The sequence below is a fragment of the Natrix helvetica genome (assembly GCF_964273705.1).
Source record: "Natrix helvetica genome assembly, chromosome: Z".
NCBI lineage: Eukaryota > Metazoa > Chordata > Lepidosauria > Squamata > Natricidae > Natrix > Natrix helvetica.
In genome coordinates, this window is record NC_138554.1 from 58,855,611 (window position 1) to 58,873,340 (window position 17,730).

At 36.9% G+C, this 17,730-nt stretch overlaps 1 protein-coding gene across 4 annotated transcripts in view; it reads right to left on the reverse strand.

Annotated features, from left to right (window-relative positions):
* PIP4K2B (phosphatidylinositol-5-phosphate 4-kinase type 2 beta) overlaps positions 1–17,730 on the reverse strand; it is a 44,769-nt gene that overhangs the window by 6,406 nt on the left and 20,633 nt on the right. For 3 of the 4 annotated variants that reach the window (XR_014176738.1, XM_081969787.1, XM_081969785.1), the window contains exons 5-9: positions 13,156–13,302; positions 11,409–11,447; positions 4,448–4,561; positions 3,324–3,582; positions 972–1,075 (exon numbers count right to left, since the gene is read on the reverse strand). Coding sequence is in view for 3 of the 4 variants with exons in the window: in XM_081969787.1 (XP_081825913.1) it covers positions 972–1,075; positions 3,324–3,582; positions 4,448–4,561; positions 11,409–11,447; positions 13,156–13,302 (663 nt within the window). In the remaining variant the exon portion in view is untranslated. The remainder of the gene's footprint in view (positions 1–971; positions 1,076–3,323; positions 3,583–4,447; positions 4,562–11,408; positions 11,448–13,155; positions 13,303–17,730) is intronic. The other variant, XM_081969786.1, reaches the window with a different exon arrangement.

A 17,730-nucleotide genomic window follows, 5' to 3' on the forward strand; every position in this document is an offset into this window, starting at 1 on the left:
TGGGGCGTAGATGGCCTGACTATAGGAGCCCTGAGGTAAGCCAGTGTGGGGCACATGGGGCAGCTCCACCCCACCTTATCTTGTGGCCATGGCACCATGAGCAACCAGATGGAATGTCTGGCTGCACAGGCTCTTAAATAGAGCTTATTTTGGGGTAAGGCTTATATAAGGCGCATGCATAAAAGATATGCTAGGACTTATTTTCGGGATAGGTCTTATTTTTTGAGGAAACAGGGAAACTTACTTAAACAATACAGAATGGTGATCCAATTACACTTCCACCACTGAAACCTAATATCTGTTTTAGAGGTAGAGAAGCCATGCTTCTTTGACTGGATATAGCTTTTATTTAACAAAATTTCTATTCCAGCTTTTCTTTTCTTTTTTGCAAATTCCAAAGCCCTTTGCAACCAGAATTCCTGAAAAATTGCTATCATTTTGAATTGTATCACACAGATAAAAAGTGTAGTATAGAAAACAAGTATAATATACTGAAAGGAAGAAAAAAGAAAACCCATGGAAGTCTTAGCCCCATCAATTTATATATCAAATGGTTGCATCCCTGCCTCTTTCACAAATTTGGATCACTGCTCAGCTAGCTGTGGCTTCAGCTGTTCTGAAATATATTATAAAATGTGATATTGCTTGGGTACCCCTTCATGGATTACTTCCTTGCTGTGGTGAAGGGCTTGCATAGCTCAAAGAACCTATGAGCTATGCCATCCAGGGCCACTTAAGACGGACAAGTCATAGCAGAGAGCCATGACAAAATGTGATCCACTGGAAAAGGAAATGGCAGCCCACTCCAGTATCTTTGCCATTAAAACCCATGGAGAGTACCAAAAGGCCAAAAGGCTTGAAGAAACGTTGTCCATGGGATTGCGATGGGTCAGACATGACTTCGCAACTAACAACAACAATTGCTTGGCTAAGCACAATGAGATAAATGCAAACAAATCGTTCTTTCTTACCCCATGTTTCACAGTTTTGGCAGCATGCGCTGCTTTTTTCTTTGTGTCATAAGGTGTAAGGATATCTATAATTGCCATGAAATATACCTCCTTCTTAGGGGCATCTGGTTAAAACAAGATAGAGAAAGTTATTAGTACTGGAGGATGCAGAACTATTTTTAGGGTTTGCTATTCTCATTGATCTGCAAGCACAACTAAAGCAGAATTTTTTATGCTAAATGATCCAAGAATTAGATTTTTATCAACAGATGCTTCAGGCAATATCTAAAGCAGTGAAAATATTGAGGAGGCAGGGGAAGAAGTGGATGATTTTATTATATGCAGAGCAGTTTTCTCTTCAACTATGGTAGACTTGAGAGTAAATATTATTTTAAAAAAACTTTAAAATAATAATAATCCTCAATATACCATCAGTCATTTAATGCCCATTTGACGCTACAGTTCTGAGAGGATATTTTATGGACCTTAAAGTACTTCCAGCCATGATAAAACATGGTGTCATTCTTCCCGTCTCTCCCCTCCCCCCCCCCCAGCTCCCCCCAACCACATAATTGTGCTGTGCTGGTCAACCTGTTCACATTTAGCACCAGTTATCAAGTGTCCAATGACCATGCAATTGCCATTTGTACTCTTCTCTGCTGGCTTCCTTGAAATGTTATTGGGGAAGTTGGCATGTGGGGGTTAGAAGTTGCTACCACTTGCTGAAGGATTTACACTTCCCTCCACACAAGGTACAAATTGTTCTGGAAATTCTAAATCAGGCTGCAGTACTAAAGCTCAGATTTTTGTCATCCCTGCATCATATTTCCAATGCACCACCCAAGTTCCCTTTTACTCATGGAAGTTGTGCACTGAGTCAGAGAGATGAAGCAGAATATTTGCAATCCCCATCTTGTCTTTCCCGACCAACACTAGTTCCCTACTATATATGGAGGGGAGACATAGTATTTGTGCAAAGAGAGGATCTTTCTGATTTCCCCAGCCCAGCGCATGAGTTCCCTTCCACACACAAAGGAGGGCTAGCTGTCCTCTTTCAGCAGGTAGCTCTTTTGCTCTGTCCACTTAACAACTACAACTGGGAGAGCTGGGATTGTAATTGTTGAGGGAAGCAGTCACGTGGGCATCTTGCTTAACAACCATTTCATTCAATGTGATTCCAGTCCCAATTGTACTCATAAGTTGGCTATACATCAGGCTGTTCAAAATAAATATAAATAGTCCTCAACTTATGAGCACATGGAAACTTGGTTAAGAAAAATGATCATTAAACAAGACATTATGTGACTGTTTTGCTCAATGACTGCAATCTCATCATTCCCAGTTGTGGTTGTTAAGCAATCTTATTGTTAAACAGAGGGAGATAAGGATGAGGACGGGGGCTTGGGAGGTCTTGTGAGACCTTTAAAAGCTACAGGGCACACCAAATTGCACATTTTGGGATGCTTCTAAAGCACCATGAGAGCCAGCTCTGTTCTCACAATCCTTTGGAAACCTCATTCTCCAAATTGGGCAACTTGGAGAAGAAGAATTCCAAGGAATGGAGCCCATTTGGAGAATGGAGCAAGGTATCCTTAAAAAGAAAGCTGCACCTTACATAGACTGCATGATATGCTTGTCAGCAGTTGAAGAAAATAGTGAAGTTAAGTGGGCTGCTTTGCATGTGCTAATGGGCTAGGTAGCCAACTAAGTCCTTCTGGGCTACATCAGTTTTTTGCATGCTGGTGGTGTAGCAAATCAAGGCTTTCCGGGCTGTGGAAAGTTTCCATGTGCTGGTGGCCTACAGAGATTGGGCACAGGGAAGAAGCTGTACCCGCCTCTGGAATCATATCTGCAAACAATCTGCCAAATTTTGTTCACATAATCACAGAGGAACTACAATGGACATAACTTTGGACACAAGTTGTAAGTCATTTAATTTGGGACAGTTATAATTTCAAATGGTTGCTGAATGAATGGTCATAAATTAAGGACTACCTGTAGGCATAGTGAATACTAGACAAAGCTGCTAAAGGACATGAAGATCTTCTGGACATTTGTGTATTAGAGAAGACATCCAAATGATCTTCTCTATCACCTGGCTCTCAAATAGACACTCCTACTCTATACTGTGGCTGCACACACTATGAAGAAAATTAAACTGGAAATCATGTCTGTAATTAAGGCTACTTTACTGGATATACTGTTATAGTTCAGGGAGTCAAACACTCTTAAGATTTCCAAAAAAGTGGAGAAAATAATGTTGATTCAAATAACCACCATGTATCAATAAATGCTTACAATCAGACTCTGGCTTTTCCCAATTTTACATTTGTCTTCCATTTCCATTACCAGCATCCAGATCTCAGTACTTACTTTCATGGCTTTTCATAGCATAGACATCCACACATGGATCAAACTCCCCAGGCCCAAAGAAACGTGGGAAGTTGAGAAGGTTACCAGGACTGTCAGGTGGAGTCCCGTAGGAACCAATTGGATTCCCACCTATGCCATCATTCTCACATTCTTCATCTTCTGCCCGGTTTTCAACTTCCATCTCTTCTTGCTCAGCTCGATCAACATCATGAATTCCTACCAGCAAACTGTAATCCATGATTTTCAGTTGTGCAAGAAACTGGAAGTCAAAAGAAAAAAAATCCTTCTCATTTTCAATGTCTCTCTATCACCTCTAGAATTTGAGTTAAACCGTCTTTCATTAACTCAGCACCAGCTCCAAGTATTAAGTCCCATAAATCTCAAAGCATTTTTACCTGATTGCTTGAAATTCTTGGGTTTACAGAGTTATAGAAGGAAAATATTTTTAATAAATTTTTCTGACTTTGCAGCTTACTTCATCCGATGCATAGAATGGCTAGACTGATGTAGAATTTAAAATGGGATGAGGTGGAAGGGAAGACTAGTTAATTATGCACGTGCAGGTTACATATCAGACAGACTGCAAGTACCGAATCAATTTAACAATTGTAATATGTAAAAGAAAACACTGCTTTTGCAGAAATATTGCATAAAATTGTGAGTTCAGCATTCTCTCATTCAATGATCCTGAACTTTTACAAAATGGTCATTTTAAGATCTGTTGTACTTTGAAGTCTGCATTCTGTTTAAATTTAAATTGATTAAACAATCCAACAAAGCTTGTTAGTTACGGAAGGCGCTACCAAATTCCTTCTGCATTGTGTAGGAGTAACACTCACTTCTGTTGATCTTAAGTAATGGAAAACTCAGTTACTCTTGAGTAAGATGAAGGAGGAAATTCCAAAGTAAATGCAAGAGAAATAAAACTCCTCTGCTTGCTTTTTTTAAAACAGATTTTCAAATTAATCTAAATTCACTTTAGAGTCTGAGACAGAGCCTACCTGACATCTCTACCTGATCTAGTTTTTAAAGAGTTTGAAAATTATTGTAACAGTGGGGATTCTGTCAATCCCACTTCTTAGTTATGCCCCAATTCCCAAAAATCAACAAGTCAGTTATCCTACCTCAACATCTCGCTTCAATTTCTCCAGGAAATTTTTTTTACATTCCTCTCCAACATGGAGCTTTTGGCCTTCATTTAGAAAATCGTTGTCTTTAAAGGTTGGTAAGTCCTTAGCCTAGAGAGGATTGAACTCAAGTAAGTGCAAAACATTGCTTCCATATTTTAAAATCCAAAGCAGCTCAATATACCCTTTGCTAAAGTTGGGGCAAATTCAATTCCAATCAACATTGAGTAAATAATTTAAAAATTATGAAAATATTGATGACAAACTACTGGGCTAAAAGTAAAACTTTGTGAGAGATTGTGGGAAGGAAGTAGAGGAGGATTGCAGGTTAGGTCAGAAGAGCAACACAGCCCAGTTGAAGATAGCAGTTCAAAAAGAGACTCCTCCTAGGAACTGGTCTTTCCATTTTGTTGTCAAGCCTCACACAGCTAGCAAACCAAAGAACCAAAGCCATATAGATTTCAAGAAGATGTATCTGGGATAAAACCAGAAACTTTTAAGGGCAATTCCTGCCATACCTTTACTAAATTAACTATGGTGGAGTGTCTTAAAAAAAAAAAAAAGCCCCGGAGGAGGAGCCGATGTCGTGACAAGACGACATGCGATCTCAATGCTCTGAGATCGCAGTTGATACTTTTGCCGCTGGGTGGTCCAAACGGACCTGAACCGTCCTGCAGAGACGGTGAACAGGAAGAGTATGTCTTGCTGATCTCAGGGACATTGCAAAGTCCCTGATTGATCCAAGAGAAGTTCTTCAAGAGGGCGACAAAAAATCCAGCCATTAGGCTGATGAAGTCGGGGTGGCTCCAAAACGGAAGGATATGGAAAGAGAAAGTGTTTCCAGCTGGTGAGGAATTTTTACCGTTTTAAAATAGACTGCCTATAAAAAACTTAAAATAAATTTAAATTGGAGAACAGAAGAAATAAGCGGCGGAATTAAAATTGGAATGGTTTTGGACAGTGGGTTATCTTACTTTTTAAAGGCTATCTTCATGGATGGAATTTATGGAAGCCTTTTAAAACGAATGGATTAAGTTTTCTTTTTCTATTTTTCTTCTTCTATTATTCTTTGTAACCTATGGACTGAATTTCTCCTCTTTCATTACTGTGGGTGTTCTTCTAACTCATTCAAGAATCGGACTTTTAAAAACTTGAAATACAAAAAAGATTCAAAAAGAAACAAAGAAAATTGCAACAATAATACTGCTACTTGGAGGCTGGAGGTTTGCGTATTAGAAATGAAACACTCTTCTTTTCTCACTGATTATCCTGGCTTGGCACTCCAAGGTCTTACTGCATGTTTATAGAGAGTGATAAGAAGAAAAGCATACTGATGTCCCTTTGAAGTATATCTTTAACCAGAGAAAGGTGAAAATAAAACGTTATTGTGAATCTATGCTTAATCTTGTTAAAACCTTCCAAGCTAGAGCAGCAGTTTTTGTTAGCTGGAGATAATGGCACAATTTCAACAGCAGAAAGAAAATTTAAGTCTGCAAAAGATATTCTCAAAAATACAGAAATTATCAGATACATGTGAGAGGATAGAGAAGAAGTTGGAAGACTGAGAGCATCTAACAGCAAAATATGATGGAGATGTTTATCAAGTGGAAAAAGTGGTGGTTAAAATCCTAAAAATCAAAGAGGAAAATGAATATAAAGAAATTAAAATTGCTGATATTTATGGTGATTGGTTTGTCTCTGAAAATGGAAAAAGTGGAATACTGAAAGAGGAATTAAATGGAGGGGAAATCTACCCCAGATGGCAAGATACAAAAGAAGAAAAAACAAAAGAATTTATGGATTTAAAGAGAGAAATTTCATTAGCAACATCATTGATAACACTACTGACAATTAAAGATAAACTGCTTAAGGAAAGAGGAGAAGGCCATCGAAATTACACGAGAGATTTTATAAGCAAGGAGTTGCTAAGAGGAGTCCATACAAAGTTGATTAAGGAGATGATTAGAGGACTGATACCACAAGGCATAAGATATGAGACTGTTTTGCTACTGGAAAGATACAGGCTGATAGATGGAAGAGTATAATTTAAAACTAGTTAAACTTAGTGAAATTTAGTGACAATAGATATAGTTAAATAAACAATTGATAATGATAATAATGTATACAATGTGTAGTGTTATTATAAGTAATAATTGGATATGAATATTGAATGGTACCCATGAAAGGAAGATTAAAAATCCTTTTGGATTATATATAAAAGTTAATAAAAAGAACTAAGTTAGATACAGTTAAGTCTTGATTATTAGGGGGAAAATGTTATGATGCAGGATATAGTTAAATAAAGGAGGGATAATGATAACAACGTATATACAGGTATGGGTACAACATAAGGAAACTGGATGTACATTGTAAACAGTGATTTGGAAAGGAAGATTAGAAAACTTTGTTATTAAATATTATGGATGTTTAGCTAGAATAGGATATAAGGACTCAGTATCATTGGAGGATTTTAGAAATAGTAAATGAAATGCTAGTATGTGGTTATGTATTAAATCTTGGTATATTTTATGATGAAGGACATTTAAACAATTATAGTCAAATGAAAATGAAGGTATGATGATGGTAACATGTATAAATATCTGAGTTAAAATAATTGAGTTAATATGAATTATGTTTGTTGACTGTGGAAGAGATGCATGAAAGCCTTTTTGTAACCAACTGATACACTTTCTACAGTATATAAAGAAGGATGTGTTGTGTTTGTTTTGAAAATTAAAAATATTTTTTTTATTAAAAAAAAAAGCCCCATCTTCCTAACCTACATATGTTCTTCTGATCTATCTGATGGGGCTACATAGTAAGGGCATCCTTGGGATTCCTGGATGATGTCGCCCATTTTGAACATGCACACATCAGGTTTTCCATAGTTAGAAAGGCTGTAAAACTCCTAGTTCAGGACAAGGACAAGTCAGTCTTGTCCTTGTTTTCACCAGCTTTTGTTGTTGTTATTGTTGGAAAAGTCCCTGCAGTTTTACCAACAACAGTTTTTAGAAGTGGTTTGCCATTACTTCCTTCCTAAGGCTCAGAGAGCATGACTGGCTCAAGGTCATTCAGCTGGCTTGGTGCTTAAGGCAGAATTGGAATTCACAGTCTTGTGTTTTTTAGCTGGTGCTTTAACCATTGGTTCTCTTTCACCAATTAAGTGATTAGGAAATATACTTGTTGCTCTTGAAAGTGCTTGTCCTCTATTTATAGTATTAATTTTAGGTTCAGATTTCTATGACATATAACATCTTTATCTTACCCTATTGGCTGTCTAGATTGCTTATGTCTAACAGTGCAATAGTATTTCAATGCTTATATTCTGTAACATTTGGAAGTCTTACTGCCCCACCTCAGAATGAGGTTGCAAAAAAGCAATAACAACAATAATTGAAGCACTTTCCTTGTTTAGAAAAAGGTTGGGTTCATAAAGCATAGAACTGGGTCAGTTAAGGGTTTTTATGGTATGGGATCATACTACAATACAATACAATAGCAGAGTTGGAAGGGACCTTGGAGGTCTTCTAGTCCAACCTCCTGCCTAGGCAAGAAACCCTATACTGTTTCAGACAAATGGCTATCCAACATCTTCTTAAAGACTTCCAGTGTTGGGGCATTCCCAACTTCTGGAGGCAAGCTGTTCCACTGATTAATTGTTCTAACTGTCAGGAAGTTTCTCCTGAGTTCTAAGTTGCTTCTCTCCTTGATTAGTTTCCACCCATTGCTTCTTGTTCTACCCTCAGGTGCCTTGGAAAATAGTTTGACTCCTTCTTCTTTGTGGCAACCCCTGAGATATTGGAACACTGCTATCATCTCTCTCCCCTCGTCCTTCTTTCTATTAAACTAGACATACCCAGTTCCTGCAACCGTTCTTCATATGTTTTAGTCTCCAGTCCCCTAATCATCTTTGTTGCTCTTCTCTGCACTCTCTCTAGAGTCTCCACATCTTTTCTACATCGTGGTGACCAAAACTGAATGCAGTATTCCAAGTGTGGCCTTACCAAGGCATTATAAAGTGGTATTAACACTTCACTTCACATGATCTTGATTCTATCCCTCTGTTGATGCAGCCTAGAACTGTGTTGGCTTTTTTGGCAGCTGCTGCACACTGCCGGCTCATATTTAAATGGTTGTCTACTAGGACTCCAAGATCCCTTTCACAGTTACTACTGCTGAGCAAGGTACCACCTATACTGTACCTGTGCATTTCGTTTTTGTTGCCTAAATGTAGAACCTTACTCTTTTCACCATTGAATTTCATTTTAATAGATAGTGCCCAATGTTCAAGTTTGTCAAGATCCTTCTGTATCTTTAGCCTATCTTCTGGAGTGTTGCCTATTCCTGCCAGCTTGGTGTCATCTGCAAATTTGATGAGTTCCCCATTTATTCCCTCATCCAAATCATTGATGAAGATGTTGAAGAGTACTGGGCCCAAAACAGAGCCTTGGGATAGTCCACTGCATATCTAACTCCATGTAGATGCAGTTCCATTGAGGACTACACGTTGAGTGCGGTTGGTCAGCCAGTTATGAATCCATCTGGTGGTGATGCTGTCCAACCCACATTCTTCTACTTTATCTAGTAGTAGGTTATAGTCTACCTTATCAAATGCCTTACTGAAGTCCAAGTAAACTATATCGACGGCATTGCTCTGGTCCACTAATTTTGTCACTTTGTCAAAGAATGCAATAAGATTAGTCTGGCATGATATGTTTTTGACTAATATTAACTAGGTCAAGAAAGGATAGGGCAAAGGATAGATACATTTAGAAATCAATCTATTTCAAATAATTAATTAAAGAATATGGTGGCAATAATAACATAATTAGAAACTCAAAACAGCAATAGAAGGAATAAACACTGTTTTGGTTCTTTACATTTATAATCAGGGATGCTTATAGGGTCTTCAGTGGTCCCTCAAGGTGCATCCCATACATGTAAAATCATAAATATGAAAGATGTTTATTGGAATGTAATGATCAATACCAGAAAATACTAAATGAAGTGTGCTCAGATGCTGATATACACCATGTAAATTAATTGGAGAGAAAGCAAAGGTAGAGGTAAGGAGAAAGAGGAGACAGAGGAGAGGGAAACAGAAGGGAGAGGAAAAGTAGGAGAGAAAGAAGGAGTGGAAAGAGGAGAGAGGAGAAGGAGAGAGGAAGTAGAAAAGGGAGGGATGGTAGAGGGAAGAAAGGAGGTAGGGAGAAGGACACAGGGAGAGAAGATAGGATGGCAGTGAAATAGGGTATAATATGGTGTATTGAAAGCAGAAGAGCAAATGACAACTGTTCAGAGTTGAAGGAATGATATGATAATGGACAACACAAAAAAATTCTGTTCAGATGTAATGGTATACTTGTGGTTATATGTATGAAATTAAAATAAAATAAAAAACTTTTTCAAAAAAAGTGCATCTCAAATCTCCCTTCCAATCCTTCCATTTCCTACTTTATTCCTTCCAACTGTGCTTTCTCTCATTGCTAAAACATGCAGTTTCCACTTTCTGTCTCAACTAGAGAGTCCAGAGTGACTTCTAGAATTGTTTGATAGCTGTAATCATAGTGATGTATGGAGTGACATGCAAATAATTTTGAGTAACTATATAATTTATAATACAGGTAGCCCTTGACTTATAACCAACTGCACCTGGAATCTCGAGCAAAGTGGCTGTTAAGCAAGATGTCACTTGATTGCTTCACTTAATGACCACAGCTTCGATACTCCTGGTTGTGGTCATTTAGCTATCTCACAGGTTGTTAAGTGGACAGAGTCCCAGGTAAGATTACCTCAGGGGCATGAGACAGGCCCTAGGAAATCCAGGCCATATGTGTGCGTCTCTCAGCTCCGAAATTGTAAATTCTCTCTGCTGAAATCCAAGCAGGATTTTTAGTCCCTGAGGAGAGAGACAACTTGTATCTAAGAAAGTGGTATAATGTACTGCGATGGTAAGATGGCATCCTTCCCATGGCCGTCTCAATTCAAACCACTATTAAGTGAACATTCATAAGTTGAGGACTACATGAGAGAAGGTCCAAAGGGAAATTTTTTGTTTAAACTGCCTTTCTCTGTGCTGCTCTCAATCCCAACAGGAAGAATCTTTGAATAAATGTATTTTGAGGTTTCTCTGAGGCAAACCCATTGGCAGTTTTTTGTTTATAACTGAAGGGCCACAATCAATGCTTACGTGTTTAAATGTATCCCTGGGTGTACATGCTTGTCTATAGGGGAGAAATGGAAGGAGAGAGGATATCCACTTTTGACTGATATCTGAGTTTCTAATAATCTTTTATATGCAATTAGTTAACTCTCAACACTAAAAAGATATCCCATCCTTGCTTAGAATAAATATTTTACCCCAAACAAGAGTTTAAGCCATACAGAAGAATAGAAACATGTTTATTTTGATAAGCACTAATTGGTTTAAGAACTAGTTAATACTTATTTTAATATTATATCAAGCTGCTAATGTTATGTATTACTGCCAGATTCTATTAAACTTTGATATTTTATATATGATTTTGATTATCAAGTCTTTTTAAACAAAAATGCAGCTTCTTTTTAAAACAAAAAAATAAACTTAATTGAAAAAAGAATGCAAAGTCATCATATGGAGGATAAGAACACAATCATTGTATGCTCTTTCCTATTTCTCCCCCATATATGTTGCAAGGTAGCTACCCAAATGCAGTTTAATGCATCTTCTCAGCCCCTCAATATGTAACTTTCCACTATTATATAGCAGAGGCCAATCCTTCCTAAACTGTCACTTTCCAAAACTTTGCTGGACTACAATTCCCATCATGCTCTCTGGGAGGATATTGTTGGGGACTTGTATTACATAGGACCTTTTGCCTAATCCTGTTAGAAGTACTGATACAGAAGTAACATTTTATAGGTTTATTCAAAGCACAAAGGTTTTTATTTTAAAATTTTCTCTAACTTTGACTTTTACCTTTTCTTTGTCGCTGGCTTCTCTTGCTACTGTTGAACCCTGGAGGAGAAAGTAAAAGTGGAAAGTAATTATCTACTTAAAGCCAAAAGTTTTTTTTAAAAAAAACTCTGACTACACATCTATAAATTAAGGGCATAAAGTCAATGCACTTTTCTTTTTCTTATTTACTCTAATTTCATTTTCTAAACCTTTAAACCATAAAAAGGTTGTATCTGGGAAAATATTACACTCCCCAGAACTGAATACATTAAGTCAGCTTTACTATGGTATGTTAGCTTTAACTGATGCTGCACAGAAAAAGAGGACCTCTGAGATTCTTTCCAATTCTATGATTTAGAAATGACTTATTGAAGGTCAACAGCCTCTTTCTCACTTTCCTAATGTGATCCACATGGATCACATGGATCTGTGAGGATCACATTATCCTCTCCCCCAAGAAGGCATGCATTTTCCATGGCTGAAGGCAGAATGCTTACACAGACAGACCAGCAAGATTCAAAGAACATGCTAAATTTGATCCAGAATAATACAATAGATCTGCTGTTTATAATGCATCCATAAATGAAGACATTATGGCTCTATGGATAGTCAGGCTCACACAACATACTAAAACAATAGCTGTATTCTCTCATCTCAGTGAACCATAAACTAATTGCCTTAAAACTATCACAGTGTTTGATTTAGGAAATCAAGTGCATCTATGCAGTACAGTTTGATTTTTTGGGGAATATGTAGTGCAGGAATATATATGCAATAATATTTCATTTCTGATTGTCATTATATGCAAATAGAAGTTGGCAAACAGTCATAAGATTACCTAAAAACAAAAGATTTCCAAAGAATTAGTCTAAAAATTTCTGAATAAGTCACAGTTATTCAAAAGAAAATATTTACTTTACCCTCCAATGTCTCCTAACACCCCCAATTTGGGGGGTGAGATGGGGAATACCAAATATTATAATAGAATAGAATGTTTCTATACTAGCAAATCACAGGAATTAAAAACACAATACAACTAGTGAATACCGCATCTCATTTTACAGAGAAAATCTGGAAATAATCTTTCTCCTTTTAACTCTGTGGTGATAGCTTTCCTCTTCCAGCATAAAATTCCTACTGAACACAAAATCAACACCAGGCCTAAATGCTTCAGTGTAGCCATGGTTTACGAGACTCAACCCTCAGAGAAAACCAGCGTTCTTATACAAGGAAACAAAACCATGTGAATATAAAAGTAGTCTTTGACTTATGATTACAATTGACCCAAATTCCCATTGCTAAGACAGTAGTTAAGTGTGTTTTGCCCCACACTTTTTGTGTTTTATGACCTTTCTTAATGTTGTTAAGTAAATTGCCGCAGTTGTTAATTTAGTGACACAGTTGTTAAGTGATTCCAGCTTACCCATTGACTTTGCTTGCCAGAAGGTCACAAAGTGTGACACTGCAACTGTCATAAATGTGAACCAGTTGCCAAACATCCAAAATATGATCATGTGGATGTTGCAATTGTCCTAAGTGTAAAAAATGGTCATATCACATTTTTCAGTGCCATTGTAACTTCAAGTGGTTACTAAACAAATGGTGGTAAATAGAGGATTACTTGTAGTAGCCATGTGAATAGTATTTTTCAAGCAATCTTACTTTTTTCACAGCTCCAAGACTTAAGTATCTGCTTATAATTCTAAACTTACAAGGATGCACTTTTTTGAGCCAGAATGGGACATTGTTGAACTTCAGAGATGCTCACCTTGAGATCGTATTTTCGATGTACTGTCAACCGGTGACTAAATACATTCCTGGTGACTACCATGTAGGTTTCCACACCATCTACTGTAAGCCTGTACATGCCAAGAAACTGGGGTAAAAGTGTATTTCCATGGCATTCCACAATGAACTGAAGAGAATAAGGGAAAAAGGGAAAGAATATATAATCAATTAGTGTAGTCTGAAAGCTGCCAGGTTTGCCACAAAAGCTTGCCACAAAAGGAAGATTTAGAAGGGCATTTGAGGTACTTTTAAAAGTATCAATGTTTCCTAATATAACCCGATATACTAAATTATCTATAATAAATGAAACCAAAAGGACAACATCTTTTATTTTGTGGAATGGTTGAGAAATATGACATTGGTAAAGCACAATTGTTTTACTACAATGGTTAATTTTAGAAATAAGAAACATAATTTTGAGCCCTATATTCAACTCAAGTATGATGAGTTGTCCAATATAGACTATTGGTTTAGAACTCTTTGATAATACAACTAGAATGTCTCAAATGAAGAAAATAAATTAAAATAAAAATGAATTTCAGGATAAAATAAATGAAGGTTAAAGGGAAAAAAATCCCCATGATCCAAAAAAACCCTTTGCATTTGGATGGTAAAAGAGCTTTTTCTTTTGATATCCTATTTCCTCTATTTGGAATGTTGCTTCTCCATCACAAGATATAAATTAATTAAGGCAGGTCTTTCCAGTAACTGGAAAGTGAAAAAGAAATTGGGAGAAGAGCCAATGTTGCGATGACACAACGTGCGGTCTCGACTGTCTGAGACCGCCGTTGATATTTTTATCGCCATACGGTCCAAACAGACCTAAGCCATCCTGAAGAGATGGTGAACAGGGAGACAAAGCCTTGCTGGTCTCAGGGACATCGCAAAGTCCCTGATTGACCCAAGGGAAGCGCTCCAAATTGGCGATAAACAGACAGCCCTGTGCTGACAAAGTCGGAGAAGGCTCCAGAAAGAAGGCAGTGAAAGTGAGTCTATCTGGTGAGCTTTTCCTCTGAGAATGATTGCCCAAAGGATTTTTCTTTTAAAGATAAATTAGTCCTTTAAGCAAAGAATAAAGAGGCTGAATTTATCTTTATTGGACTGCCTTGGAAAGTTTTTATTTCTTTTTCTTCTTGTTAACGATGTTTTGTGGATTGAAGTGACTGTAACGCTTTTTGTTTCTCTTCATAAGTGAACAAACAGTTTTTTTTCCCTCCTATTTTCTGCTGCCTTATTTGCTGGATGGAACTAAAACCTTTTTATTCTAATAATTCTTCTTACTACTTCTCATTAATTTTCATTAAAGACTTTTAAAGATTATTGTTTTCCATAAGCTTGAGACAAATAGGAGAAGAAATGAATCTGCTACTCGGAAGTTAGAACTTGGCTTTTTTTTCTCTTTGAAACAATGTATGTTCTCTCTGTTTTCGATTTTACTGACGCTCTAACGGAGAGCTTTACAGCTTTGGAGCTTTGCAGCTTATCTGTGCAATTTGATAAGAAGCCAAGGGCACAGTTGTTTTTACAGGTGCCTTTTTTAAAAACACTCTTGGCAAGGGAAGGAAATTCTTTTTTTTTTCTCCCTGCTTTTTTCATTTGGAAACATGTATCAATCTTCAGATGAGGGAATACTGAGTCTTCAAGATTTGTGGGAAAAGATATGAGAGATTTGATAAGAAGTTGGATAGACTACTATCTCCTACAGCAAAGGATGATGGAGTTGGAGTCCCAAAAAATAAAGAAACGAATGAAGATGAAGAAGACAAGGATAAGATAACAGATGAATTTAATGATGGAGCAAACCTGGGTGAAAATGGAAAGAAGGGAATATGGAAAAGTGAATTTGATATGCAGGAGTCCTATCCCTTTCTTCAAAATACAGAGGGGGGGGGGGGAAGTGAAGATGAAGGAACTAAGAAGAGAAACTGTTTCAGAAATACGTTTAATCAGAGACATGCTAATTTTAATACCAGTTCAAGGGCAACAAGGCTTTTTGAGAGATCTTTCAAGCAAAAAAGTGCGGAGAGAAGTTTATAAAAACTTTATAAAGGAATTAATAAGAAGATTGACAGAACAACTGGCAAAAGGGACAAGATTGTTCTCTACTGGAAAGATACAGGTTGATAGTGAATGTTGATGGTAAAAAATTTAATTAATTATTAGTGATTAATAGATAGGAACCTTAATATTTTATAGACTTTTTTTTAGATTGCTTTTAAATGTTTATTTGTTAAAAAGTAATACATTATGACAATAAGAATGACATAATAATTCTAATCAGTAAAAACAACTTGGATATAAATAGCAAATTGGGACCTGGGGGGAATTTTTTTGATGAATGTTATTAATAAACTTTTGAGATTTTGTTATAAAGAAGTAAAGTTTTCTTGGGTCTAACGAGAGGAGAGGTGACATAAATAGTAAATAATCCTTAGTTACCTATAATAATAATGATAATAGTAATGAAATAATGATTTTGACTAGTAAAAGCCATTTGGATATAAATTGCAAATTGGGACCTGGGAAAAAGACTTATAAATCTTATTAACAAATCCTTGTTTAGATTATATATAAAAATGTAAGTCTACTTGGGTCGGATGAGAGAAGATGTGATATATATAATAAATAATTCTTAATTAGTTACAATAATAATTAAAGAAATGTTAACGGATAATATTTAATGATATTTACTTGTGTTGGTATTGGTAAAAGCAATTGTATAAAAGCTTTAAATGGTGAATTGGAGGGGAAGGGGGGGAAATGCTTAGATATTTTATTAATTGATTTTTTTCTCTTAGAATATGTTATAAGATGTAATGTTACAGGAGGTTTGTTGAGATTGCCAATGAATGCCAGTGGGTGGTTGTGTTTTTGAATGCAAATGATATCAGATAAAAGCACATTTAAATAATTATAGTTAAATGAGAATGGTGGTGTATTGATAGTAAAATGTATGAAGATTTTAGATGTAAAATCTATTATTCAATGGGAAGGAAATGTATGTAATAATTATTATAGAAACGCACGAAAACTGTTTGTAACCAATCGACACACTTTTGACAAGACGTAAAGAAGGATGATTCTTTTTTGTGTTTTTGTTTATTTAAAACAATAAAAAAATTTAAAAAAAGAAAGTGAAAAAGAAATTGAGGAAAATAACTCTCAGCACATCTGTATCTAATAGTCTAAATAAAAATATTGCAGCATAATTCATAGATTATGCATGCAATAATCTCATAAACTAGAAAGAATGAATCTCTTTTTTTAGCTTCTTCTTTTTCTCTTGTTGGGAGAGAACAGGAAAATTTCTGCAGAAGTCTTTTCCAAAATATGAGCATCTACTAAAATTCCACCAAAACAGTATACTTTCGAGAAACCGGAAGCATCATGGCAGAAACAGCTGGAAAAAACCCAACTGGCGAACCGTAATTGGGAGGCCTTCGAGCTAGAACCGCCCTGAAGGGACGGTGAAGAAGGAGAGGCATTTTGAATGACCACGAGGAGCAAGGCAAGCTCCTCGGCAGATCGGAAACAAAGCTCTCCAGTCTGGCAGCGGGCGTGGCGGCCATCTTCAATGACTGTTCTTGAGCCTGGGCATCCGGATTAAGTTCAGAGCAGGAACAGCGATCAGACTGAGTGTTGGGACCGGGAGAAAGTCTGGCTGACCCAAGGATAAAGAAAACTTTAAATTCGGAGCTTTAAAAAATTGTCCAGTGATTTAAAACAGCGGCTAACTGTCACTTGGAATTTGAAAGTAGGGAAAAGAAAAGGAAAAAAATGGGGACTGCCCGAGAAAATTGTGGCTAATATAATTGGAACTAGAACATTTTTTTAAAGGGAAAAAGACAGAGAAAACAGAAAAAACATTATTGAGTGCAGTTGGAACTTTTGGCTCTTGGAAACTTTGACAATTTATTGATTTGACTGTCTGTGGGATTGTAAAAACCATCTACTGGAGGAAAGAATATACAACAACATCTGGCAACAAAGTACAGTGGAGAAACTTGACACTGAATACAAGAAAAATAAGTGGAAGATTTTCTAAGGAGTGTATGTGTCAGCCTCTGCTTTTCTTGCTTGCTTTTGGCTGCCATGGAAACGGGGGGGGGAGGACATGGTATTTGGGATGGGAATAATTAGCACAGGAGGATTTATCAAACAGGAAGTTTTGTTCTCACCATCGTCTGCGCATTCTGATGGCTGATGTTTGGACTTGGTCAAGGCCAACCGTCCTGCATACCAACCTGATGATGCTACTTGGAGATGCAACCCACATGACACCTAAGGGAGATGCAGATTGGGCAATGGGGTGGGGCTTGTTGGAGGGAAGAGGCTGGGCAAAAGTTTGATATGTATGATTTTGCACTTTTCTGCCTCAGACCTTGCTTTACTTCACTGCTATCTATTCATAACCAGTAAAAGTACTTTTAATTCCACAACCATTGGAGCTGAGATGTTTCTTTCTTGGTTACTGGGGGAGGCATGCCTGACATTAAGCAAAGTCTCTCTTCGCGCTCATCCCGAGCTAACACCTTCCAAGGGGAGTGCAATAAAA